Source organism: Psammomys obesus, unplaced genomic scaffold (genome assembly GCF_907164565.1).
Source record: "Psammomys obesus unplaced genomic scaffold, mPsaObe1.curated_primary_1811, whole genome shotgun sequence".
Taxonomy (NCBI): Eukaryota; Metazoa; Chordata; class Mammalia; order Rodentia; family Muridae; genus Psammomys; species Psammomys obesus.
The window spans coordinates 38,738,533-38,766,209 of NW_026585895.1; the positions used below are offsets into that span (position 1 = coordinate 38,738,533).

Here is a 27,677-nt window from a genome sequence, read left to right on the forward strand (position 1 = left end):
TTAAGTAGAGTAAAACTAGAAACAGAAAGATGGTTTATTCTAGGACACGTGTAGTTTTTTCTTTTTAAATCTGAATAGGCCCAAATTATTTTAATATGCCCAAATAAGTGGTCTGGAGAAAGTAACCCGTACTGGAAATACTGAAAGTGAACTTTTTTTCCTCATATAAGAAGAAGCGTCAAAGGTCACCTATGCTTCTGTAAGTCCTTATACATATTTTATGAATGTATTTTATTTCATAATAACTGACTTTTACTTAAAGAGTAGAATTCTTGTAGAAAATATTTAATATTAATTAATATGTATTATTCTATTTCCTTCATCCCTAACTGGAATAATTCTAGGGGCTGGAGAGATGGCTCAGCAGTTAAGAGCAGTTGGCTACTCTTCCAGAGGTCCTGAGTTCAACTCCCAGCAACCAAAATGTGGCTCATAACCATCTATACTGAGCTCTGATGCCCTCTTCTGGCATGTAGATGTACATGCAACTAGAGCGTTCATATACATAAAATAAGTAAAGAAAAAAATGCAAATATTCTATATCACCTAAAGTAGAAAAAGACAAATCAATCTTATAATCTAAAATAATTACTAAAATAAAAATCTTGTCAAGTCATGATTCGGCAGCATCACATGTGAAATACCAAAGTTTCCAATTTCCAGTCTTTCAAGGATTTTGTGGGATTTCTTTTTTTTACACTCAGTGGAATATGGCTGTTATTGTTGATCAATCATAGCAATTATTTCTTCCAAAAGTGGACAATATAAAAGAATCCAATTTAAAATTTATTATTAATTAAATTTGCGCGTTGACAACTTTTTCCATGTATATTGTGCAGTCTCATCGCTCTTCTACCTCCCTCTCCCCTCTTCCTGCCGGGCCCCATCAAGCTGCCCTGCCCCTCTGCGTCCTTACTTAGACCAGTAAAAGTAGTTAATGACTGGAAGGAAGGGGCGGCAGCGAATGAGAATAACTTATTATTAGTGAGTCTTAATTCCTGTGTGTTTGAAAGTACTACATTAAATCTATTTAAGCAAAGCATTCTAGGTTGGCGCCCCCAAACAACTATCAAATATGTCGCAAAATTCAATGATGCTGCCGTAAATTAATTGACACAAAACACCCATCTTTCTGTTTCGCTAGCAACCGGTCATGAGGGGAAAACACAAAATAAAACCGCGATTCCACAAGGAAGAGGAGGGAGAGTCAGTCTTCCATAATGACCTCCAGACAGGCAGTTCATAGACACAGAAACATCACAGGAAGGTAGTCTTATTCTGATTACCCAAGAGAGCTCAGATTTAGAGGAAAGCGGAATAAATTGAGCGCATGTGGCATTCTTACCTGAAAGACGCTCTTTCTGCTTGATTTTTCCTTGGCCCATTCTATATGTGCACCACACAAATCCACACTTTCTGCTTTGTGCCTGTCTTTCTGTAAACAAAAAATGAAATAAGAATAAAGATCACACACCAGAGAAAATGAGTTTACTGAGCTAGGGGTAATACATATGTATGGCAGAAAGCCTCTCTTTTGTGCTTCCCAGGGGAAACCTAATCTGTGGGGCTTTTACTTGGGATTTTCTAATCTTAATACTCTAAAATTAGAAGCATAGTTTTACACATATTTCATTGGTTACAGATAATAAGAAGAATCAATATTTATAGCAATGATTAGACATAATGTTAAAAAAAATAAAAACAGAAGCTCAAAGATCTGCTTTTCTGTTCTGTATAACGTTGTTGGCCAGTGACGGACATGAAAAATTTAGGTCATAGAGCTGTTAGACCAAAAAGTAAGAGGAAAGTTAGAAAAATCACACTGCCATGGAAAAAGCTCTGATATTAGTTTTGTGACTTCAGTGAAGTTACTTTCAACCTCGCTACAGCATCTTGATAGGGTAGCAAATTGATTCAATTAATCTCAGACGCTCCTCAAATGTTCGCGATGACGCACATCTGTAACCCTAGCACTCAGGGAGGCAAAGGCAGGCAGATCTTTGTGATTTCAAGGCCAGCCTGGTCTACAAAGTGAGTCCAGGATAGACAAGGTTATACAAAGAAATCCTGTCTCAAAAAAAAAAAAAAAGAATCATTAAGTTTAAACAATGAAATTTCAGTTGGACACAGTGGCACACATCTCTGAACCTAGCACTCACAAGGCAGAGGCAGGCTGATCTCGGTAAATCGAAGGGCAGTCTGCTCGACTGAGTGAGGCACTGTTTTAGAAAATATGAAGAAAGGAAAAAAAAAAGAAAGATCCACATTTTAGACTTTAGAAGTACATGTGTAAATTTTATGTAATAAATTTAATTTATTTATTAAGTAGATCATAGTGTTTGCTTTTTTTGTAAAACATACCTAAGAAATGAAAGTCATTTCATTTCACTGATTTCTAACAACCAGCTAATATAAATGTTAACCGTGGTTGCCTAATAGTTTCACTGGGCTCGTAGTGAATAGCCTTTACATGAGTTTAAATTCACATAACTTCAAGTCTTAAGCAAAGGCTAAGTTTGGGAAATTTCTCTACTATTTCTCAAGGACGTGTTTATAGCGAGATGCTCTTCAACAATGTCCATGTGCTCTGAGCTACTCTAGGATTCTTTACTAAAATATTTATTTCCTCACTTTTTTTTTCCCTACAGAACATCTTGAATATTCTGTCTAGAAACGTTATAATACTTAACGCAGCTTTTAATGTCATGAACTTTAAGTCAAAACTGGAGATTAGAAATGTAAATTAGAAATGTTAAAAGATATTTTCTGTGCATAATTGTTGCCTCATAACACTATGTCAACTTTTATTGGACTTAAAAAAATTCCAATTTAGGAGTAACAAAAAGATTTTTATCTATTTTTAATATATATATATTCCTATGGTAAAATAAGAGATGTTTACCTTTCAGCAACTAAAGTGTGTGCATGTGTGAGAGGGGACTCCCCAAGCATATGTTTTCTGAAAGAAAAAAAAAACTTCACCTGATTGGATAGCAGTCCATAGCATGTCGTTCACTCATATTCAAGGAGCCCTGTGGGAAAGCCTGTAAAATCAGCCACCCCTGAAAACTATTACAATCAGCGTGGTCCACAGGTTCATTCCTCACTGACAGCCAGCCTACCACTACTGTAGATCTCATGAAGAAATAGCAACAAGTCGCTTCCTATAGAGTTGGTTAAATTATTTCATATTCAGCACCAACAATAATCATGAAGGGAATAAAACTCAAGGGCTTTATTTCCCCAGGTAAAGGGTGGGCGGGATGGTAGCAGGGTTACGTTATGTAAGAAACACTTTGCAAAGATGCAGCATTTTCTTTTATTTATCAAAGTTTTTATTTTTTTATATTAGTTACAGTTTATTAGCTTTGTATCCCAGCTGTAGCCCCCTCCCTCATTCCCTCCCAATCCCACCCTCCTTCCCTCATCTCCTCCCTGCCCTTCTCTAAGTTCACTGATAGGGGAGGTGTTCCTTCCTTTCCATCTGACCCTAGCTTGTCAGGTCTCTTCAGGACTGGCTGAAATGTCCTCCTCTCTGGCCTAGCAAGACTACTCCTCCCTCTGGAGTCAGGGTGTGGGTCAAAGAGCCAGCCACTGAGTTCATGTCAGAAACAGTCCCTGTTCCCCTTATTAGGGAAACCACCTGGATACTGAGCTGCCATGGGCTACATCCCAGCAGGGGAGTTCTAGGTTATATCCATGCATGGTCCTTGGTTGGAAAACAGTCTCAGAAAAGATCCCTGTGCCCAGATATATTTGGTCCTTGTAGAGTTCCTGTCCTCTCCAGATCATACTAACTCCCCTTTCTTTCCTATGATTCCCTGCACTCTGCCTAAGGTTTGGTTATGAGTCTCAGCATCTGCTTTGATACATTGCTAGGTAGAGTCTTTCAGACACCCTCTCTGATAGGCTCCTGTCCTGTTACTTGTTTTTTCCTACTTCCAATGTCCATCCCATTTGTTCTTTTATGTGATGATTGATCATCTTACCCTGGGTCCTCTTTCTTGTTTATCTTCTTTAGGTGTACAGATATATCTTATAGGTCTAGTACCTACTTATAAGTGAGTATATACAGTGTGTGTCTTTCTCCTTCTGGGATACCTCACTCAGAATGATCTTTTCTAGATCCTACAGTTTGCCTGCAAATTTCATGATTTCCTTGTTTTTAATTGCTGAGTAGTATTCCACTGTGTAAAAGTACCACAATTTCTGTATCCATTCCTCCATTGATGGACATCTGGGTTGTTTCCAGGTTCTGGCTATTACGAATAAAGCTGCTGCGAAGATGGTTGAGCAAATGTCCTTGTTGTGTACTTGAGCATCTTTTGGATACATGCCTAGGTTAGCTAGCATCTCCCTATGACCAGGACATCATTTAATCCTGGCAATACTGTGAGGCAGTTAGTATTATTACAATGGTGTGATAGGTTTTAAGATATATCAGAATGAGTCTGGCTATGTAGGAGTTTTCCAAGGCAAGTGTCTTAGAGAGGTCAGACTTCTTTTTATTTTAAATTATTTCATTTTACCTCCTACATCTGAGTATTTTTTCCGACTGCATACCCATGCATCACTTTCGTTCCTGGTGCCTATGGTAAAAATGGGCAGCACATCTGCCAGAACCGGAGTCAGAGATGGTTCTGAGTCACGTTTTGGGGCCTGGTAATTGAACTCTGGTCCTTTGGAAGGTCAGCAAATGCACTTAACTGCTGAGCCATCTCTCCAGCCCTTGGGGTAAGAATCCAAATGCAACCATAGTCACTATCTGCTTTGTGCATTGCTGGAAATCAAACCTGAGGCTTTGCTCACGCATAGCCAAGGGCTCTACACAGGGATGGATCCACAACTCCCAAAGTCTGTTCTTAACCACTACACAGCCCTTGACACTGGAAAAACATGTCAGAATGGGGACTGTGGCTGGTTCATCAGAGTGCAGGGCAGGCACTGATCTTGTTTTACCCCCCTACTGAAATGATCTTGTTGGATATCCTTCATCCATTTACTGTCTTCATGTGCAAATCTTCATGCAGCTGGTTCCTTTACATCAGCTCACTGCTGAAAGCACCTTGTCACCAGTGGTTTTGAACCTTTATGTGAAGCAGCTGTTTCTCTTCACACCTGGTGATTTTCACCCTGATTCTTACTAACATCACTTCAACCTGAAAGTAACACATATGCTTTTATAATACTGAAGGTCTCTGTTTTCCCCCTAGGCCTGAGATTCTCAACTTGGGGCTTGTTTGCCTTTTCCTTCACTGTTTTTCCCAATGTATGTGACAGTGCCTGGCACATACTTGGGGTCAGGTGAATATTTACTGAAATCCTGAAAGAAGAAATATATCAACATGCAATTAACTTTTCTGCTTTGTAAGGAAGTCCTGAGTATCTTTAAATTTTTAGTTAAGATTTCTAAAAATTTTAAGAGTAACACAGTCATTTGTGATTTGGGGAAGTGATTACAATAGTTTAATGGATTAATGCAAACTAGATATGCAATTTATGGAATCATTCTAAACCAATCATTGTGCAGCTTCTCTATCAATATGTCAGCTATGCTTCATTCTAAGATTCCAGGGTTAACTGAAGTATTGATTGTTCCATTAAAAATTTCACAGCTGGGGCTGAACATATGGATCACTGACACACTAGCATACATAAGGTTCTGGGTTCAATCCCTTGTAACACACAAACATGTATGAGGGAGGGGAAGGAGCAGAGGCAGAGACAGAGGTAGAGACAAAAATTTCTGTATTAGTATCCCTCGACAACTACCTGATTGGGGTTGTCTCTGACATGAACTCAGTGTCTGGCTCTTTGATCACCTCCCCCTGAGGGGGAAGCAGCCTTACCAGGCCACAGAGGAAGACAATGCAGCCAGTCCTGATGAGACATGATAGGCTAGGGTCACAGGGAAGGGGAGGAGGACCTCCCCTTATCAATGGACTTGGGGAGGGGCATGGGGGAAGAAAAGGGAGGGAGAGCAAGATTTGGAGGGGACAAGAGAGGGGACTACAGCTGGGATACAAAGTGAATAAATTGTAATAAATAAAAAAGTAAATTAAAAAAAGAAAACAACAACAACAAAAAACCTACCTGATTCCCTATAGAAGTCTCTACAATGTTGAAACAGAGGACCTCAGTGGGTAAAGAGCAACTTCAGGCTTTCATATTCTTTGCATCGCTTAGCTATGCCAATCTTTAAATGTCATCAGCATCATGAACTAGATCTCATGGCTGTGGCATGTGGCTCATGATTATCCCAATCCAAATTCCTGTCACTCCCTATCACCTCTCTTTGCTCCTCCTGGTAGCACACCTTTCCTGACCTTGCCCTTCTTGTGTCCTGTGCTCCTCATGTTCTCATTCTTCCATCTTCTCTCTAATCCTGACTAAACTGTGTTTCTCTTCAATAGACCAAACTGTGAGTTCTGCAGTTTCTTCCTTCTCCTGACATTCTTTTCAGTATTCTTTCAGCTAAACATTTTATTTTATTTACAATTTATTCATTACATATACCGATTGAAGCCCCCTCCCTCAGTTCCCCCAATCTCACTCTATCTCCCTCTTCCCCTCATCCCCTACTCCTAGTTCATTGAAAGAGAACGTTCCCCTCCTCTGCCATCTTCCCATAGTTTATCAAGTCTCAACAGGACTACCTGGGTCCTCTTCCGCTGCGGCCTGGCAAGGCCACATCTTCAGGGGAAATAGTTTTGTTACAGCCTTTTGGTCGCCCAAGACCTTCCCAGTTTCACTTCTTTCCTTGTGTAAGTGCATGTTCCAGACTCAACAGTCACTTCAACCAGCCCATCACTGTTTCCCACCAGTCCGCTGCTCATTATCTGTCTGTCTAGTAATCTTTTGCAAAAACAGATGGTGCCTGCCCTTTTTAGTGGGCCACTGACTCTGCTTCAGCTTCTTTCTGTGCCTAGTTGGCATTTTCTTTCCTTTCTTGTGACAGGTCACAACAATGTGTTTACCCTTCTCAGCTCTGCTCCATGGCATGGCTTGTTCTGCTGACTTCCCAAAGGTGGCAGAGCTCCCGTGCAGGGCTCCCAACTCCCGTCCTTCCGAAAGAACAAAGACAGTTTTAAACTAAATGCTTCTGTATTCTTTGCAAAGCTAAGGAAAGCCACTTCAACTCGCCTGTGGAGAAACTCACGCAGCAAGGGGCCCAGGACCTCACATAAGGTCCACACCTAGCAAGTGCCTAAGGTGAGAGATCTATTCACTTTTATTCATCTCTTTGCAACAGGCACTTGACGACACAGTACACAGCCTTTTCTTCTCAAACATTCTTTCTTCCTACTAGTCCACTGGTTTAAAGAAATGTACCTAATTTCCATTTTAAGTAAGAGTTAAGATTTTCTTCTTCCTTGTGCATCTGTAGAATTCTGGGTCCGGCTATGTGATCTGTTTCCATCTGCATAAAGCCTCATTCCTTTTGAGAGTGGCCTGTACATAAGTTAAAAGTTCCTGGAATACAAGTATCATACACTGTATGACTCAGTCTGTGGCCTGCTTCACCTCAGAGCAAGAGACAAATCTACCCAAGCTGTATCCCTCCATAACACTGATTCCATCTAAAGAATTCACACCCTTCTTTGTCTCTTTGCTCTTACTCATACCCACTCTCAGACACAATTCATCCTTCTACATTATCAGTTATGAGAAACAATGGAAGAATGCTGTTTTAAAATATTAACTCGGGAACTTCACTCTCAGCCCCTAATCTGGCTCCATTATTTGTAATGTGTTGAATCCTCAATCAATTCCTCTGCCATATGCCCTCCACAGTCCAACAGTGGTCCCAAATATTTTTTAGGCTATTATTAGAATATGGTATAAGGATCTCAAGGCAATGGCCTTTTTCTCAGACTACCCTACTCTTCTCTATTGCTTGTCTTATTTAATTACCTATTTACTAGTCTACCTGAAATTTTCTTGATTCCTTCTATCACTTCCCTCATCACTGAAAGCCAATAAGTTCAAAAGCCATGATTCCCAAACTAGTCTTGCTGTTTTCATCTTGTGACTACAATATAGAAGTTTTTAAAGAAGAAATTAATAAATCACTTAAAGAAATAAAAAGATCACAATTAAAAATAATTAATAAATGGAACATCATGTGAAAAGCTTCTGAAAGACAAATGACACTGTCAATAAAACAAAATGGCAGCCTACAGACTAGGAAAAGATCTTCACCAAACCTACATAGGACAGAGGGCTAATATACAGAATACATAAAGAACTCAAGAAACAAAATACCAACAAACTAAATAACCCCCACCCCCTAAATGGAGTACAGAGCTTAAAAGAGAATTCTTAACACAGGAATCTTTCATGGCTGAGAAGCACTTAAAAATTGATCAACATCTTTAGTCATCAGAGAAATGCAAATCAAAATGACACTGAAATTCCATCTTGTACTCATCAGAATGGCTAAGCTCAAAAACTCAAGTGACAGCACATGCTGGAGAGGAAGTGCAGCAAGGGGAACCCTCTATACCACAAGAACACTTGCTCTAATATGTTCATAGCAGCTTTATTTGTAATAGCCAGAAACTGGTAAAAACCTAGATGTCCCTTAACTGAATAATGAATAAAGAGAATGTAGTACCGCTGCACAATGGAATACTACTCGGCTATTAAAAACAAAGACATCATTCAATTTGCAGGCAAATGAATGGAACTAGGAATATCATCTCGAATGAGTTAACCCATATCCAGAAAGACACCCATGGTATGTCCTCACTTAAGCAGATATTATCTATAAAGTGCAGGATAACCGTGCTACAATCCACCAAAGAAGCCAAGGAGGGCCCGAAGGAGCATCTCACTCAGAAGGGAAAATAAAATAAACGTCTGAATTAGATGGAAGGAGGACACTGGGTGAGAGAGGGATAGGGATAGCAACAGAGGTTGGGGTTGGGGAGGGTTGGGGTTGGAGAGGACCAGGAAAAAGAATGGAAATTGGTGCGTCGGGGGGGCATCTGTGGGATGGGCAGCTCTGGGGAGTCTATTGGGGTTACCCTAGCTGAGACTCCTGCTAGCGGTGGTTAAGAAACCAGAAGCTGCCACCTCATCATGTAGGCTAGTGGGACTTCCAGTGGAAGGAGGGGGACATCAACCCAGCCATAAAACTTTCAATCTAAAATTTATCTTGCCTACAAGAAGTGTAGGGGTAAAGATGGAGCAGAGATTGAGGGCATGGCAAACCAGTGACTGGCCCAACTTGAGACCCATCCCATAGGAAAGAGCCAGGCCCTGTCACTATTAATGATATTCTGCTATGCTTGCAGACAGGAGCCTAGCATAAGTGTCTTCTGATTGAAACAGATGCAGAGAACCACGGCCAAACAATAGGCTGAGGTCAGGGAGTTCTGTGGAAGAGTGGGAGGAAGGGTAGAGGGACCCAAAGGGGTCAAGGACATACAAGAAGACTGACAGCGTAAACTTACCTGGGCCTATGGGGGCTCACAGAGACTGAACCACCAACCAAAGAGCATGCATGGGCTGAACCTAGGCCACCTACACATATGTAGCAGATACGCAACTTGGTCAACATATAGGTACCCTAACATTGGGAGTAGGGGCTGTCTCTAACTGTTGCCTGCCTCTGGATCCCTTTCCCCTAGCTGACAGCCTGGTCAGGCTTCAAAGGGAGAGAATGCCCTTGGTCATGCTTTGACTTGAGCTGCCAGGATGAGTTGGTACTCTTGAGAGACTCCCCTCCTCTGAGAAGGTGAGAAAAGGGTTAGGGGAGCAAGAGGGTGAGACTGGGAGGAAAGAAAGGAGGGGACTGGGATCAGGCTGTAAAGTGAATTTAAATAAACAAATGAAAAAATTTAAAATAAAAAAAGAAGACAGACACCCACACTGGGAGGACAATGTCAGACACTAGAGAACAGAAAAGCCTTGTGTTAAACACCAGAATAAACAGTTTAGAAAAAGTGATAGAATTTATTTGGAAGAAAATCAAGATTTTTATTCAAGAAGCCTAAAATTAAGGAAAGCTTTAATAGAGAATGTATTTCTGATGCTACAGCATTGAAACCCAAGGAAGAGTTTGCTCACTAACTATATAAAGCCAGTCAATAAGTATACTGCTATAAAAACAAATGACCAGGTCAACTCTTATAAAGGAAAACATTTAATTGGGGCTGGCTTACAGTGTCAGAGGTTTAGTTCATTATTATTTTTTTATTATCATTTATTACAATTTATTCAATTTGTATCCCAGCTGTGGCCGACTGCCTCGACTGCCTCGTTCTCTCCCAATCCCACTTTCCCTCTGTCTTCTCCCCAAATGACCCTCCCCTAGTTCACCGATAGGGGAGGTCCTCCTCCCCTTCTATTTGACCCTAGCCTGTCAGGTCTCATCAGGACTGGCTGCATTATCTTCCTCTGTGGCTTGGCAAGACTGCTCCTCCCCCACCTGGGGGGAGGTGAGCAGAGAGCCTGTCACTGAGTTCATGCCAGAGACAGTCCCGGTTCCCCTTATTATGGACCCCACTCTATTATTGACATAGCAAGAAGCATGTCAACATGTGTGCAGACACGGTGCTGGAGAAGGAGCTCAGAGTTCTACATCTTGATCTGAAGGCAGCAGGAGACTGTGTGCCACACTAGACTTAGCTTGAGTATCTGAGACCTTCAGGTTATCCCCCACAGTGACATACTGCCAACAAGGCCACACCTACTCCAACAAGGCCACATCTCCTAATAGTGCCACTCCCTACGAACCAAGCATTTAAACAAACAAGTCTCCAGGGCCATAACTATTCAAACCACCACAAGGCTTGAAATGACTGATTTATTTAAAAAATAAACATTTTGATGGCTCTCCTGAAGAGCCACTGCCTCTGTACAGGAAAACACACAAGCTCCACATTGCTGGAGCAATGGAAAGCCATTAAAAATTGATCCTGAGCCTTAGCCACTTCAGATTTTTTATTCTTCGTCCATCTCTGTTGTTTCTCAATAATCGCTAATGGAGTATTCTCTATATAGTATGTTTTCCTTTGTCTTAGATTAAGCCTTTGGGTTTAGTTTCTATTTTATGGGTATTTGGGGCACAGAGTTTTTGGTGTGCATTGGGAAGTATCTCAGAGTGGACAGTCCTTTGCTTTATGGTGTTTTCTATGATGGGCATTAGTCGCATATATGACAAATCATTGTGCCACTCCTCCTCTCTGCCTCGATCCTAGATGTGTATTTAAACAAGATAAAGCTCAGACTTTTTGAAGAAGGTTATTAGCTGCTATTTTTTATTTTGGATTAATTTTTGTTTTGGAATATGGACTGAGATTGTCCTTACAGTTTTGAAACATAGAACACAAAATTGGTTTAGAGGAATTAAGTTTAACCACATAACTTGTTTTTAATCTGGAAAATCGTTCATGGAGGAGGATAAAACTCACTTATCAATTTTCATATGGGAAAATGATTTAGGAAAGAGTGCAGAATTGATACCTGATCTTATTAATATCTGAAGTATGGCCTCTGTCACCACAAAAGGGGACACTTTGATTATAACGTGGGTTTTGTGTGTATGAATATAAATGATGTTAATAACAACTGAAATTGCTACTACAGTGAAATTCCTCTGTATGTTATAGGACAAATCAAACTGGCTTCTCAGAAAAGTCAACTGTCATTGATGGTTGTAGTGCTAAAGTTTGTGCTTTCGTTACTTTTTAAAGAAAAAAGGAGTAAGCGTGTTTTCTCCTGTTAAAGAGATAAATTTGGGCTTATTTCTTAATCAAATTTTTTCTAGAATAATTCTGATAGCTTCTCCATAGATTACTTGTACTGTATGGTGATGCTCACATTTCTATTACCTAGAAGCTGATGGAATTCTCCTAAAGTTGTTTCTTTTACTTCCTTTCACTCCGTTGGCTGTCACTATGGGCGGTCAGCCCTACTTGAACAATTATTGTCCCTTTATCTCAACTTTCCTTCCTAGATTTCCTGTTCTTCCCGCCACACGGTCAGAGTGTAGGTCAGATATTAGCTCCTTCTTACACTTCCAGTTTGGATAAGATGCCATTTCCAAAGCAACCGAAATCAGGCCTTCTGAGGAGCCATTACTTCTGGAGACGGAAGCTACATGGAAAAAGCATGTAAAGACCTTTTGTGATGAATTTAAACCAAGGGGAAGCTGGGAAGTCAGAAGAAATAGGATAGAAGAGTAATTTTTCCTTCTCCTTTGTCCTCTGTCCCTCTAGTTCCTCCCTGTGTTCTGCAGGAAGTCTGTCTGTCCACCACACTTGCCCAGTGAGCCTTCATGTTTTCTGGAATTTCATTTGCTTGTTACTTCTCACTCTGTGTCTTGGATGTATACCTTCCAAATAAAGCGTGATGCTTAAGCATCCATTGTTAAAACAAGGGCACACAGACAGAGCTGCAAAAACTGACATTGCTTTTCTTTTGGCAAAGACAGATTCGTTCTCCACCAATACAGGTGCTGCTTATTTGAGTGTTTAGAGTGACTCCATTTTAATTCAGAGCCCAATGGATCAAGATGTAGCCAGTTACTTCCTCTTACCAAAGGAATGTGAACACAAATGATGAAAAACCTTTCAAGACTGTAAAGAGCCTGAGGATCATGGGCATGCTGCCATTACCCCGCCTTCATGTGCCATTGCTCTTTGTTTCCCACTAGTAGACAGCACTAATAAATGCAATTAAGAGTTACTGTGCTAGCTGTGTGTCAGGCACATTACTTCAGTTTTGTCACATTCAGTTCTATAAGGTAAGATGCTCCTATTAACACCATGTTGTAAGCTGAGGATAACCAAAAGCTATACAGCAAATAAGATGTGAAGCTAATGTCTGCAGCCTAGGACATCTGTCTTGAAAGCTTTACATCTAACCTATATGATATAACACTTCTCAGCAACTTCTGGATCATGAGTGTCTTTTTAAAATCTAAATGCATTTATTATATGTTTTTTTTTAATGTACTGTAGGGAACAATATTCATTTTATTCTAGAGGAACACGGGCTCAGAAACATGCATTACGCTGAGCAAAGTGATAAAACACGGAGTCAAGCTTTATAATTAAAATAGTTTTCTGAGAGAGCCTAAGGTGAGTTTTATTGAGGGATGGCAAACTATTATTCATTTATAAGGCTCCCTATCAATTTAATTGATTTTTGTAGTTATTAAAAATTATGTAAGATACAGAATTTATCGTGGTTAATGGCCAAATCTTAAGAAAATGATAACCAGAGAACACAGCTTCATTTACAGTAGTATTGATCATTAGATTTCTTTTCTTAAAAAAAATTATGTTAATAATACAAAGGAACCTAGTTTTCTCTTGTTCTCTCTTTATTCCTGTCATCTCCAGATTCTCTACTGTAACTTTTTTTTAGTTATTAACTGTATCATGAGTCCACATGATGGTTCACTCTGCCACTGTCATCGTGAAGTCCAGCAGAGATAACTGTTGTGACTGCAAGAACATGATCATGAGATTAAAATGCTAAACAGAGACATAAGATGCCTTTGCCAGGCTAAGACTGTTAGATATCTACAGTAGCTTTTCCATTCTTCGGGGTCTTCCTGAGCGGGAGGATGTGTGAGGGCTCAATATTCACTCTACAAAGATGAAATTATTCCGTATTCATTTTGCACAGATATTCAATAATTCATGAATAATGTTTTAATTGAAACTGTTTTTATCTTTCTGCTCACTCTCATATTTCACACCCGTAAGTGCATGTTCTTGTTGAACCCACACTAGCATGAATCAGCATTAGATCTGGTGCTTATCTAATTAATGTAACACATTTCTCACATTAAAAGCCAACAACATTAAAGAAAGCAAACAGTTTAAACAAGGCCCTTTACACCAGTCTTTATTTTGGTTTCCAAGAATACAGCTGACTAGGTGGTTTGAAAAAGTTAGCAGTTTATTAATTATCTTCAAAAACTCCTGCAAATAGAAGTAAATGTTCTAAATATGTGTCCCTTGCAGAAGTGGATGGTAGAATGGTGGTCACCAGGTATCTCAAGGGAGCTGGTCAAATTTTAGTTAGATAAGAAATTCCAGGTCAGGCACTAACCCCCAGCGCTGAGCAATTAGCCTGGTAAAAATATATCCAAACTATTCCGTAGTTTCAGCCAGTTTTATTAAAGCTTGTTGCTTTAGAGTAGAGATTACAGTAAAGATCTGTATCCATCTCCAAGTGTAACTGTAACATGACCACTTCCTTTAAGGGATGGCTCAGAGGTTAAGAGCACTGGCTGCTCTTCAACAGGACCAGAGTTCAATTCCCAGCACCTACCTAGCAGCTCACAACTATCTGTAACTACAGTTCCAGGGAATGCAACACCTTCACACACACACACACACACACACACATACACACAGAAGAAGAAGGAAAAGGAGGAGGAGGGGGGGAGGAGGAGGAGGAGGAGGAGGAGGAGGAGGAGGAGGAGGAGGAGGAGGAGGAGGAGGAGGAGCCAATCCTGTATGTGACCAAGAAAGCACTCCTCAGAAAGAAAGACAGGTCAATTTTAAGCTATGCTAAAGAGGTAGGAGGGATACTTACCCTCAAGATAATGTGCCTTTCTTTCTTTCCCAGATTCTCACCCTATGTCAGTTTTTATAGAGCTACCATGAGGCTCTGTTCACACTGAGAAAGGCTTAACTTCTGTCTCCTCTGTTTGTCTTGTTTGTTTGTTTTCTCTAAAGATGCTCAAGTACTAATGCTCTGAGTACTGATCAAGTAAAGCTGCTCTGAGGTACTCTCAGTTTCCGTAGTTTTTCTCTGATGCTCTCCCATCTCTGTCCATTATGGTGCTGACCGCCAAGCTTACTCATGGCATGGCTTTGAGTAAGACACTCATGTGTCTCTCTTTTCCTCTAATCTCTCTCCCTTTTCAGCAGCTATAGAAGTTTGGAACTTGTCTCCCTTGAGGATTTTCTTTGAAAGGATAATGAAATTTCTTCAGGCTCCCATTTGAATCTGATCTTAAATTCTATTATCATTGAGAAGGAAGCCCTGTTTTCTCAATAACATGTGGCAACTTTGACAAGACTTATTAAAAGATCCAGTGGCACACACACAGGTAAGCACTGGTACAGACATGAAGTCCAAGATGGGAATTTCCCTTCCCTATCTTGGCTGTGGAGTTCTTCCTTGTCGGTTTATTCAGTGTTGTAGAACTGAGGGTTACAGTGTTAGTTTTATTTTAAGAAAAAAAAATGCACTGCTAGGGTTCAAAGCCAGGGCCTGGTGCATGGCAGACAAATGCTTTATTACTAATCCATACCATTAGCCCTAATTTTGACTGTCCAGAGCCAGAGCCTCACCGTTTCCTGTTGAACCCTTCATTTTGAAATAATTACTGGAACTACAGAAATTTGCATTTTAGGTATGTAAATTATTTTCCCCCCTAGATTCCAAGCATCCCCAGCCCAGAGAATACTAGTTAAGGCTCTCCACCCTGTGGATCCCAGCCCAGAGGTAAAACAAACACACTTAACAATTACCTTGACATTATTTTACTCACCACCTGGCCACTCCCAGGACCAGCTTGTATCTGGCCATAAGAGGACATTTTTTAGATCCTTCTTTCTGTCCTTCTCTAGAACAATCACCCTAGTCTGTGAGCAGAAAGTACGCTCCCAGCTTTCTGGAAAGACAGAGATCTCTTCTGCAGGTTTTTAGTGGTGGTGGTGGTGGCGGCTTGGTTTTAGTTTCTTGGTTTTTATTGTTTTGTTTTTATTGGCTAGAACCTGTTCTTCTGTCAAAAACAAAGAAAAGCTAAAAGAAGAAAAGTAAGGTCCAATCACAATGGCACATGCCTGTAATCCAAGCACTCAGAAGGCAGAGGCAGGTGGATCACTGTGAGTTCAAGGCCAGCCTGATCTATAAACTGAGTCCAGTATAGTCAAGGCTACACAGAAAAACCCTATCTGGAAAAAAAAAAAAAAAAAAAGAAAGAAAATAAAAAAAAGAAGAGTAAGTTATGTGGGCTTCTTGTACAGCATGATGATTGTGCTTAATAATCTACCGTATACAAGAATATTACAGAGAATGTTTTAAATGTTCTTACTATGCATAGAGTGTGTGGGGTGACCTCACCATGAATAGAGTGCAGGTGGTGATAAGCTCCTTACCTATAGTTAACAGTATTGACATCCAAAATTTTCGGGTAGAAATATTCCTGAAAATATGTGTAAGGCTCTAGAGTTTGTGTTTAAGGTGACTGTTAGCTTATAGGCAGCCTGCTTCTGGGTTGCCTAGTAACCTATGATGTCATCATGTGTCGCCCACCAAGTGTGTGTCACACACAGTTCAGCTGCATATGCATAAGCTATTAAAGGACCAACCTGCTCTTTGCATCTCTCTTACTCCCTCCATCTTGATTTCTTTTCTGGGGGTGGGTATCATGTCTCTCTCTTTCCTTTTCCTCTGTGTCTCTCCTGCAGAAGCTTGCATGAGGCAATCCCAAACTGGAATTGCTCGCAGGAGATTTGTGGAGGCATCACAGAACCTGGGCTGCACCACACAAGCTTACTCTGCCTGGGAGCCTTGATCACCTGGCTAAATCAGCCTAAATAGATCATGAGCAAGGGGAGAGAAAAGAGATAGTTTTGTGAGATAATTCATTTAACAAATCAAATTGCCAGAGATTACCAGTGTTTACTCTCTTAAAGCAACATATTTCCCCTAAAATCCTTGCATCAAAATCCCATTTATCTTCTAAAAGAAAACGCAATGTCCCTTTCTGTGAATATATTTAGAAGTCTCACTAGCTGAAAGCAATCGCTTTTCCCAAAAGTAACCATAAAACTAGCCCAAGTCATTGCCATGCGCTTTACATCAGCTATCAATGTCCAGCTTTACAGTGTAAATCAGCTTATAGGCATATTCTCTTTCAAATTGTTTTTAGATTCAAGGAAGTTTCCAATCTTTCTATCTTTCTTTCTTTTAAAAATAATATTTTAATTAATTGTTTGAAAATGTCGTACAATGCATTTTGGTTATATTCATCTCTCCCACCTCCTCCCAGATGCACCTCACCTCCCTAACTTATGCAACTTTTTGTTCTCTCTCTCTCTCTCTTTTCCCATCAAGTCTGTTTTGGGCTGATTAAATACTCTTGGCTGTGGAGCCTGCATTGGATCATAGACCTACCAGGACTGCTGTCTCTCTCAGAAACTATCACCTGACAATATCTCCCAAGGTAGAGGCAGAGGCAGAGGCCGTCTTTTTTTTTTTTCTGTCTTGATCTTGCTCAGGTCTTGTACATGCTGTCATAATCCCTGTGAGTTCCTGTGTGCAACTCCTTTGTTGTGTCCAGACAATACTGTTTTCTCACCATCCACTATCTCTGGCCCTAACAATCTTACAATCTTTCTCACGAAAGGTCTCTGAGCCTTGGGCGTGGGCTGCTCCATTTGTAGCTGAGTGCTCTATAGTCTCTCGTCCCCTTCATCTTGACCAGTTGTGGGTCCCTATGTTAATTGTCATCTGCTCCAAGAATCAGCTTCTCTGATGAGGGATGATAGACGTGCTAGTCAATAGATACGGTAAGTCATCAGGAGTCATTTATGTACTATGTCCAATTAGTAGGATAAGGGCAGTAAGTTCACCACCAGGCCTATGGCATGCCTAGCCTCAAGTTCTTGGCCGTAGTACCTGTGGCAGGAATGGGTTTCATTTTGTGAAGCTGGACTTAAACCCGATCAGAAAGTGTTTGGTTATTTCCCCAGCATTTTTGCCACTGCTGCACCAGTGGGCCTGCCTTGTTAGGCAGGCCATTATCTTGCTTTGCTCACAGAATTCACGGCTGGGTAAGACTGATGATTAATTTTACCTTCCAGTACGGTGCATTGCACTTTCCATCACTGTCAAAACTAATAGTAGGGATGAAGCTCCTGGGTCAGGACCAACTTGATTTCTCTCTGTGTTAAGACTCATTTGTGAGGTAGCTCCAACAACACCTTACTGTCAAGTTCTAGAGGGTAAGCAAAAGCGATGGCAATTATCCAGTAATGTTTGGTGGCCATCAACTCAAAAAGAGTTAGCCCATTTCTCGTACTGGGATTTTTACTTTCTAGCATGTAGTAGCTATGTAGTTGTGGTCTTGCCCCCCTCCCCATTTAAAAAAAAACCAATTTATACTATTTTATATGCATATATATTTATATATATGTATTTTAAAAGCTTCTACAGTATTAAGTTTCCATATGACATTTTCAAGAGGCATTTAGTATCAGTTAACCCTCTCCATATTCCCTCTTTTATCCTGCCCTCCCATCCTCCAACCTATTTAATCTTTCTGGTTTAATTAGCCTTCTTGCCTTCTTTATATCACTCTGTCTCTCCTCCTGTAAAAGATTTCCCCATTTGCTATCCTCCCTTACTAGTTTCCTAACATCTATGAGTATGCAAAATGAAATGCACATATCTAAAGATTCAAAGATAGCATCTATATATATGAGAGAAAAAATGCACTGTTTGCTTTTTAGGTTTAGTCACCACATTCAGAATGATTGCTTTTTCTCAATAGCTGAATATTATCGCATTGTGTAAATTTACCACATTTTCATTATGTATTCATTAGTTGATGGACATCTAGGCTGTTTCCATTTCCTGGCTATTATGAATATAGCAGCAATGAACACAGATGCACAATTTTCTCAGTGGTGAGGTGTGGAGCCCTTTTGTGTATACACCCAAGAAGTGGTATAGCTCAATCATGTTATACATCTGTTTTCAGCTTTTTGAGAAATCTTCACAGCAGTTTCCGTAGTGGCTGCACCAATTTGTGCTCCCATGATCCACGAATAAGTATTTTTCACTCTCATGTCTATGCCAGCATTTGTCCTTTGGTATTTTTGTTTATTTGTATGCTTTTTGATCTTAACCACTCTGATTGGGTTAGGATGAACTCTTGAAGTAGTTTTAATTTGCATTTTTCAGATGGCTAAAGATGTTGAACATGTTGAAAGTGTTTTGCACCCACTAATGTTTCATCTTTTGAAAAGTCTGTTGAGTTTCTTGCCCCAATTTAATTGGATTGTTTAGTTATTTTGTTTTGTTTAGTTATTTTTGCTTTGTTCTTTGTATATTGTGGATATTAATTCTTTGTCAGATATATGGCTGAAGGAAATTGTTGCCTATTCTTGCGTTGTCTCTATACCTGGACAAAGGTGTCTTTTGCTTAAAGAAGAAGGAGGAGGAGGAGAAGGAGGAGGAGGAGAAGGAGAAGAAGGAGAAGAAATAAAGCTTTTTTACTTCCATGAGGCTACATTTGTCAATTGTGAGTCTTATCGCCTATGCTACCTGGGTATTGTTCATTGTTCAGACAGTCCTTTCCTGTGGTACAAGTCCAAATGTATTCTTAATTTTTTCTTTGTCAAATTAACGGTATCAGGTTTTTTGCTGAGGTCCTTGATATATTTGTGACTTTGTGGAGGGTGAGAGATAAGGATCTAGTTTCATTCTTCTACACCCAGTATCTAGTTCTCCAGAAGCATATGCTGAAGATGTTATCTTTTCTCTAGTTTTTTTACTCTTTGGAGAGAAAAAAAAGAAAAAGAGAGAGAAAGAAGAAAGGAAGAAAGAAAGAAAGAAAGAAAGAAAGAAAGAAAGAAAGAAAGAAAGAAAGAAAGAGAAAAGGAAAGAAAAAGGAAAAAGCAAAAAGGGCTGTAGGAGTGTGGAGTCATATGTGGGCCCTCAGTTCTATTCCATTGATCAATGTTTCTTTTTTTTTAATATCAAGTATTATGATGGTTTTCTTACTGTAACTTTTCAGTATAACTAAAATAGAGTGGTTGGTCATACCTCCATTAGCACTTTTGCTGTTTAAGTTTATCTTAGCTATTCTGGAGGTGTTTTTTGTTTTGTTTTGTTTGTTATATCCATGTTTCCACATATAAGATTTTTATTTAATTTTTATTTAATTTATCTAAAGAATTGTATTAGAATCTTTATGATATTCGATCTGTAGGTCACTTGGTAGGATGGCCAATTAGACAATATCACTTATACAAATCCGTGAGCGAGAGTGGTCTTCCACATTCTGGCGTTTTTACACAAGTTTTTCACTTTCTTGATTAGATTTATTTGAAGATATACATTTTTAGGGCTATGGTGAATGAAATTGTTTCTCTGATTTCTTTCTTGGTGCATTTGTCCTATGTATATAGGAATGTTACTGACTTTTGAGTGTCAACTTTTTATCCTGCTACTTTACTGAATGTGTTTATCAACTAAGTTTTTTTGGGGATGTTTGGGATCTTTTATGTGTAGAGTCATATTATTTTCCTTGTTGTGGTGTATGCTGATGATACACACTGAAGACAGAGGCAGAAAGATAATGAGTTCATCCTTTCTTTCCTCTTCCTCCTTTTCCTTTTACACCTTTCCCCTCCTCTTCTTTCTTCGTAGTAATTAGGATAGATTTTAGGAATTTGGGCATAAAAATCACCGTCTCCACCACTGAACTGTATTGTTAACAAAAAACAAACCAAAGCACAAAAACCTTTTTAGACAGAATTATGCTGAGTTGACCAAGCTTTGCACACCAGGCAAGGATTTAATTTGTGATTCTCCCGACTCTGGCTCCTGTACACCCAGCATAGCTGACTTGTGTTTCTGAAACCCCAAAGTATCCCCAGAGTGACATCATTCCTCTAAGAAGGCTACACCTACTTTAACAAGGCCACATCTCCTAATCTCTCTAAAGTAGCAACCCTCCCCAATTACTATGCATTCAAATATGTGAGCCTAATGAGGCCATTCTTATTCAAATCACCACACAAACTTATGATTCTAGGGCCCAGCTTCTTGAACTGCCAAGGAACTGACTGTGGGTGTGGTGATCTGAAAGGAAATGGTCCCCATAGGGCCATGGGGAGTGGCACTTTTAGGAGCTGTGGCCTTATTGGAGGAAGTGTGTCACTGGGGTTGTGTTTGGAGGTCTCAGATGTTCAAGCAGGCCCAATGTGGCACTCTCTTCCTGTCGTGTGCTGATCTGGATGTAGAACTCTCAGCTACTTCCCCAGCACCATGTCTGTATTTTTTGCCGCCATGTTTTTGCCCCATGCTTGTAATAGACTAATCCTCTGAAACTGTAAGTCAGCCCAATTAAATGTTTTCCTTTATGAGAGTTGTTGTGGTCCTGGTGTCTCTCCACAGCAACAGAACACTGATTAAGACAGTGGGGGTTTTTTGCTTTAGGATGTGTAATGACAAAAAAAAAAAAGTTATTTCAAAGTGAAATCACAGTGAAGATGTTTTCGGCAACACTTGCCTGTGCTGGGCCACAGGATTCAACCTTGCTTGTGAGCTTGCTGTATGCATGAAAACTCTGCACCGCACATGCATTCATATGCCCAGAGCCAGCAAAAGTGGCCTGAGACCCCTCAGCTCATATCTGAGACTGGCTGTGATGAGTGGTGTTGGTCTCACTAGACATACTGAGGACTCTGCCCTCAGAGAAGCATGATGGGGTGCTTGTGGAAACAGATCATCCGTGCTTTCCTGTCATCATTCCTCAGAACATCAGTGGGAAATCAATATACCCTTGGATTGGATTGTTTGTACAGCGTTTGACTTTTATAAAAACTCAACATTTGATTTGCGTATTTGAATTTCATTAAAAAAAAAAAAACCATCAAATAAATTTTGGCCATAAGAGTAGGGCAAAATTTCTACCTTTTTTTCTAAAATGTCTCTAAATAGTACTCCCGCTGTTTTGAACTAGCTATTTATGTAAACTGGCATTCTCAGAATTCATGTTTATAAGATCAAAATATCAATCAAGTCTGACAAAATGCTCTAGGTCCTCTAGTATCAAGTGCTCAGCCAAGATTTAGTTCTTTATGTTGAAAAAATAAGCACATACATCTTATTATGCAAATTTGCTTCCATTTTAATAAACAGTAAAATTATATGCATACCAAAGAATTGTGATAAAAATAAATTTCTCTGATTTATTATCAGTGAATGTTTGATTTGCATGCCTATTTTATATTCCTGTGTACCTGGGAAGCTCTGGTCTGGAGCCGGCTTTCTTACAGTTACATCACAATCACAGTTTATTGTAATAAGCTTATTTATGGTTCTGTCATGTCTACCATATCACAACACTGTGAGAGCAAGGGTCATATATTATTCATTTGAATTTCTCTTTGATTAAAATGATCATGTGATGCCTGGTAGGACTTATTGATTATTCATAGAATAAATAAGCGAGTGGGGTCTCTACGTTTAAAAAAGTTGTCCTTCCAATTTGTTAGCTGTTGGCTTTATTTCTGGAGCAACTGGAAGGAGGCCTATTCAGAAATCTTTATTGGAGGAAGAGTTTGTAAGGCTTTGCCTCTCTCTAAGAGTTCTCGGCATTTCATGGTTGCTAAGAGAGGGAGTCAAATTCCTCAGTGGTGTAGCCACTGATACACTGCCCTTGTTCAAGTAAATAGTGCCCCTCCCATAACTTTGTAATCAACCCCAATCAAGTGCAGTTGGTCCCATACGAGAAAAGACAGAAAAGTGAGGGAAAGCTTTGTTGGGTTGCTATCTACTGTAAGTGGTTTAGTGGGAGAGAGAAGGAGTGAGAAAATATGATGGTGGGATTAGGATCCAAGTACATTACAGACATGGGACACTGTGAAAGAGTAAATAAATTGTTGAAATTCCTCTTTAGAAGGCTGTCCATCCGTGGGTTTTGTTAATCAGGCATGTGTGTCTATAATGTCACGTGGATGCATTCAGCAGTCTCCCTACATATCAAACAGAAGCTATGAAGTCACAGAACACAGCAAGTACCTTGGCGTTAACTGGGAAATGAGCTACAAGTGTCAATTGAAATTATCCAGAAACAAAAGCACATAACTACATCAGAATATATATATTCAGTGAGTGCACCTACTTGGAAGCAAAACTTTTGCTCCTCTCTTGAGGGTAACCCATGACCCTAGGAGAAGCAATTTCTCTCTTGTTTGGGTCATACAATAATTTCAGCTGCTTACAGACATATTACATGCATCATACTCATTTTTACTATATGTTTGTTCAAAGAAAAGCCATTTAGATTATTCTGATGCCTAGATTATATACCAATGTCACATTTTAGAGCCTTGCCCTGGTAGCACACATGAAAGCTCACAACTTCTCCTTAAGGCTTATTTTAAACTGTATTTCAACTGGACAAAGAAATCCACTTATTTTGTGTGATCCTGTTTCATCCATTCTTAGTCATTGTTCATGTTTTTTCAGTTCCCGGGGTTTTCTGCCTGCAAATCTCCACATACAGAAATGACAACCATCTCTCAAGGCCAGTTTAACCCTTCACCGATGTGAACTTTCCTTCCTTTAAAATTTTTTTTTTAAATAAAAAGAAAGAAACAAAAACAAAAACAAACATTTATTCTGCTTCTTATTTCATCTCATCGTCATTGGCACAGATTTGTAAAGGCAAAGTCTCTATCTTGATTATATCTCTATGCCTTATATGCAGCCTTAACGAGCAAGCTGTTCATTGTGGGATTTCAATACATATTCTGATGAAGTTTTTTCCCACCAAGGCTGATATAAATAGCACAAACCTGATTAACTGAATACATACTCACATTAGAGTGAAGTAGATTATAATGAGTAGAAATGTTATTTGGATCAATTCTCCCACCCAAAACAATGAAAACTGTTGGATTAAAAAATATCTTTAAAAAATTACTTCAGAATTGAAGTCTGAAATGACAGAGTGGAATGTCATGGTACATTTTTTATTTGTATGTGTGAAGTGGGACTCTAGACAGGGAAACTGAGTATCAAGGCAACAGGATTTCATATTCTTCTAAGGTCATTTATTTATACTACCCATTCGAGCTTTGTTCTGCCTCGCAGTGTAATGGAATAAAGTCCTGCCCAAGATCTTATGAAAGGATAAGCAAGAACCAGTGGTGAAATTGTTCTCTTTTTGCTTCCCAGAACACAGAATCACAGGGTTGGGTAGGCTACAATGTTGAAAGAGTGAGTATTGTCTCTGCAGAGTTATAGTATTTCTGTAGTCCTGACACTACACAGATAAAAACCAAGACTACAATACCCACCTCTGAGATAAGGAGTCACTGTCTCACACCCCTTTTGAAAATACAAAACACTACACTAATTAGGACACATTTATCCCGAAATCACGGGGAACTTCCCATGATCATATTTCAGTCTCAGTGATTAGTGTACAGCCAAAGATAAGCAATGACCATCAGGAAGCAGAACAGCATGAATGAGAAGCAGCAGAAACGTGTAACACAGTGGAGGCCCTGGACCACTGATGTTAGATCATAAGACAAGTCATAAAACCACCGTTCCTCCTGGTTTTACAAAATAAAATGTAATACCTGCAGGAAACAAGCAACTAGGGCAGCTGACTGAATAAATTAAAAGAAACAAACTCTTAGAAGTAGAAATCAAACTGTTTGAAATTAGGAAAAAAAATGTTTATCACGTGAGAAGACTGAAATAAAGAACTGAAAGACACACACAGAAAAAGTACTCCCCACTCTGTTCAAAAAGACAAAAATACAGGGTTTGGAAAAAAAGAGAAGAAAGTTAAGACATTTGGAGAATACAGTAAGAAAATTTAACACAGCTAGCTGAGACTTAGAATAAAATGAGAGAATATAAAATGGGCTTCGTTGGAAAACATGGAAAACACACTTCTAGACTGTGTTCAGGACCAAAGTGCATCCTCCATCACTGACCAGGCTTTCATCTGAGGTGAGTGAGCAAGCAGGGACCAGGATGCAGGTAGACAGCAGGCCCACTCCTTTCTCCATAGAGACTGATTTCTGTTCTGCACTGTTTTTCTCCCAGGTGTTTGAATGTTGGCAATTTATAGAGTCCTTCTGTTATGAAATGCTGACACCAGGTAAACGGTTACTATTTGATCTTCTGATTCTAAACACTGAAATGAATGAAAGTCCTCTGCTTCCTTTACTGGGTCACTAAGCACCCAAAGCCAGGTGATCCTGGGCACATTTTCAGGATAGAAATGTTACTAGAATATTGCTGTAGATTCAACATGTTCATATGAGAATCCTAAATCCTTTTGCTGCTATAGAAGCTGAGTTTGGGGGTGGGATGCTGTGCTTGCTACCTGTGGGGTAACAACAAAGAGATGAGACACACAAGGAAGGCCATTCTCACTGAACACTGGATCCACCAGTGCCTGTATCTTGGACTTTCCAGACTCCAAAATCGTGAGCACTTAGTGTTTGTTGTTTAAGATGTGCCATCAGTGGTATGCTGTTATAACAGCCCTAAGTGGAAAAGACAGACAGAACCTGAAAACACTTCAGTGAGAAAAAAAGCTTTGCCAAATGTGGGCTTTGTGATCAGTCAGAGCATTATGTGAGATGATCCATCAAGCAGCAGCACTGAGAATCGTCAGAAGAAGATAGAGTCTGGAAACACTCTCAGGCATTCAGGAAGGTACATCTGAGTCCCAGATGGACAGCTGCTTCATTCTTTTGCTGCCTTTGGATGCATACAATTTTCTTTTTATGAAAGCCTTGCATAACAGTCTTAAGTTTATATACTCTTTCCAGGCAGGCATGCTGATACATGCCTTTAATACCAGAACTCAGGAGGCAGAGGCAGATTGCTTTCTATAAGTCCAAGACAGCCTGGTTTACACAGTAAGATGGTCTAGGCCAGACAGGGTTACACAGTGAGACTACATCTCTCTTCTTCTTCTTCTTCTTCTTCTTCTTCTTCTTCTTCTTCTTCTTCTTCTTCTTCTTCTTCTTCTTCCTCTCTCTCTCTCTCTCTCTCTCTCTCTATCTATCTATATATAGAGTAAATATGTATATATGTATATATTACATAGTATCTATTCTGTAAATGTGTGAAACAACTCCTACAAAATCAACACGGTACAATAACATCTTCACTGCACTGCCTTCTATATTATGTACCAAACAAAGTATTAATGTTTCAAGCAGTTGTTTTAAAAATATTTACTTTTATTTTATGTGTATTAATCGTTTTCCTGTATGTATGCACATCACCTATGCACCTGATGTCACTCAAGGCCAGGGGCATCAAAGTCTGTGGAATTAGAATTACAGATGGTTGTGAGTGGCCATGTGGACACCGGGAACTGTGAGAGAGCAGGAAATGCTCTTAACCACTGAGCCATCTTTCACGCCTCAGATATGGACATACATTACTGGCAAATACGAGAACAGGTGATCAGTAATCATTCATAGCTGTTGTGACCCTTTGCTTCAGCTCAGCTACTTTCATTGCCATTTTTGTTGAGGAAACTACAATGTCCTTCTTATGAGGATTTGCACAGAAAAGAAATTGAGTGACTTTGGCAGCTGCTAAGTGACACACAGAACTGGTCCTCTGGGTCTGAGCCACCCCGAACTTTGTCTCATCATGGAATTAACATTCAAAGTTGGCTCTGAAAGATTACAACATGACTTCTTCTTTAGAGTGCTTATGGTAGCTTCTCCAGACCTGGTAGAGGAATGGACAGGGTTTTCCTCAGAAGCAGAGAGAACACGGAGGGCTCAGCTAAGGGTGTAAGGGAAATTCAGAAACTTGAGCATGAATTCCTTCCAGAATAAAACCACAGCATCTTTAATCAAGGCCTGGCAATCATTGTACCGTTTCTGTGAGGCTTTAGTTGGTAAATGCAGCTATCCCACTAGGACTTTAATACTTGGTTAGAAATGAATCCAAGAAGTTGACTAGCAAGACAATTCATGCGGTACAAACACAGATCTGTAATTGTCTTCCCCATTACCACAGAACAGTTAGCTCCTACCCAGAATTTGCTTTGAAGGAAATGTGTGCCTGGAAGAAACTAAGAGTACTGAGAATGCGGCCAGAAGTAATAAATAAGGACTGCCAAAATTAAAGAAAGAAAAAGAAAAGAAGAAAGAAGGAAAAAAGAAAGAAGGAAAAAAAAGAAGTCAATGAATTTCTTTTACAAATCAAACCCACTGTCATTTTGTAACAATTCTGAGGTTGAATTGGAAGCAATACAATTAGTGAGCTAACCTGAAAGGTTTACAGGCAATAGAAAAGGGAGTTTTCTTTCACCTTTACATAATTAAAGAGCTGAGAGAATTGTATCTCCTGGTATGAGGAGATTAAAAATAATAAAATAAATGCTTTAACATGGAATTAATCCATCCCGTTATCCCCTCATCCCCATGTGACTCAGCTCCAGTTGGGATTCTTCTTCCTCAGCAGGACAAAGATCATCTTCTTAGCAGCCAAGCCCAGCTAGGCTGGCATCTTCCCACTTTCTACCTTCCCTGTAGAACACATTCAAAGAGAAGACAAAGGCCCGGCAAGGCGGTTTTTCACGCCCAGCCCTAGGTGGCATTTTATGTTTCTTCAAATATTATCTCAACCTTCCGGTAGCCAAAAAACAAAAACAAGACAAAGCCCTAAAACAAATTTTTGAAACGATTTAAAATGCAGAGGACTAAGATAGTTTTAATTTAGTCTTAATTAGTTTGTAGATTGGACCTTACTGAGACTCCGACATCAGTAAGCCACTAGCAGATGAAGGCGGTTGCAATTATGAGAAACAAGCCAAATCCTTTGTTCTTACTAAAATTTTCCCTTTTAAAAGACATCCCTTAGCTGGGGTTCCTATTTTCTATTTAAAGAGGATTATATAGCAA

At 39.7% G+C, this 27,677-nt stretch overlaps 1 protein-coding gene across 1 annotated transcript in view; it reads right to left on the reverse strand.

Moving 5' to 3' along the window:
* Positions 1 to 27,677, reverse strand: part of Arhgap15 (Rho GTPase activating protein 15) — a 528,611-nt gene that overhangs the window by 470,469 nt on the left and 30,465 nt on the right. The window contains exon 5 of the mRNA XM_055599722.1: positions 1,346 to 1,435. Within this exon, the coding sequence (XP_055455697.1) occupies positions 1,346 to 1,435 (90 nt within the window). The remainder of the gene's footprint in view (positions 1 to 1,345; positions 1,436 to 27,677) is intronic.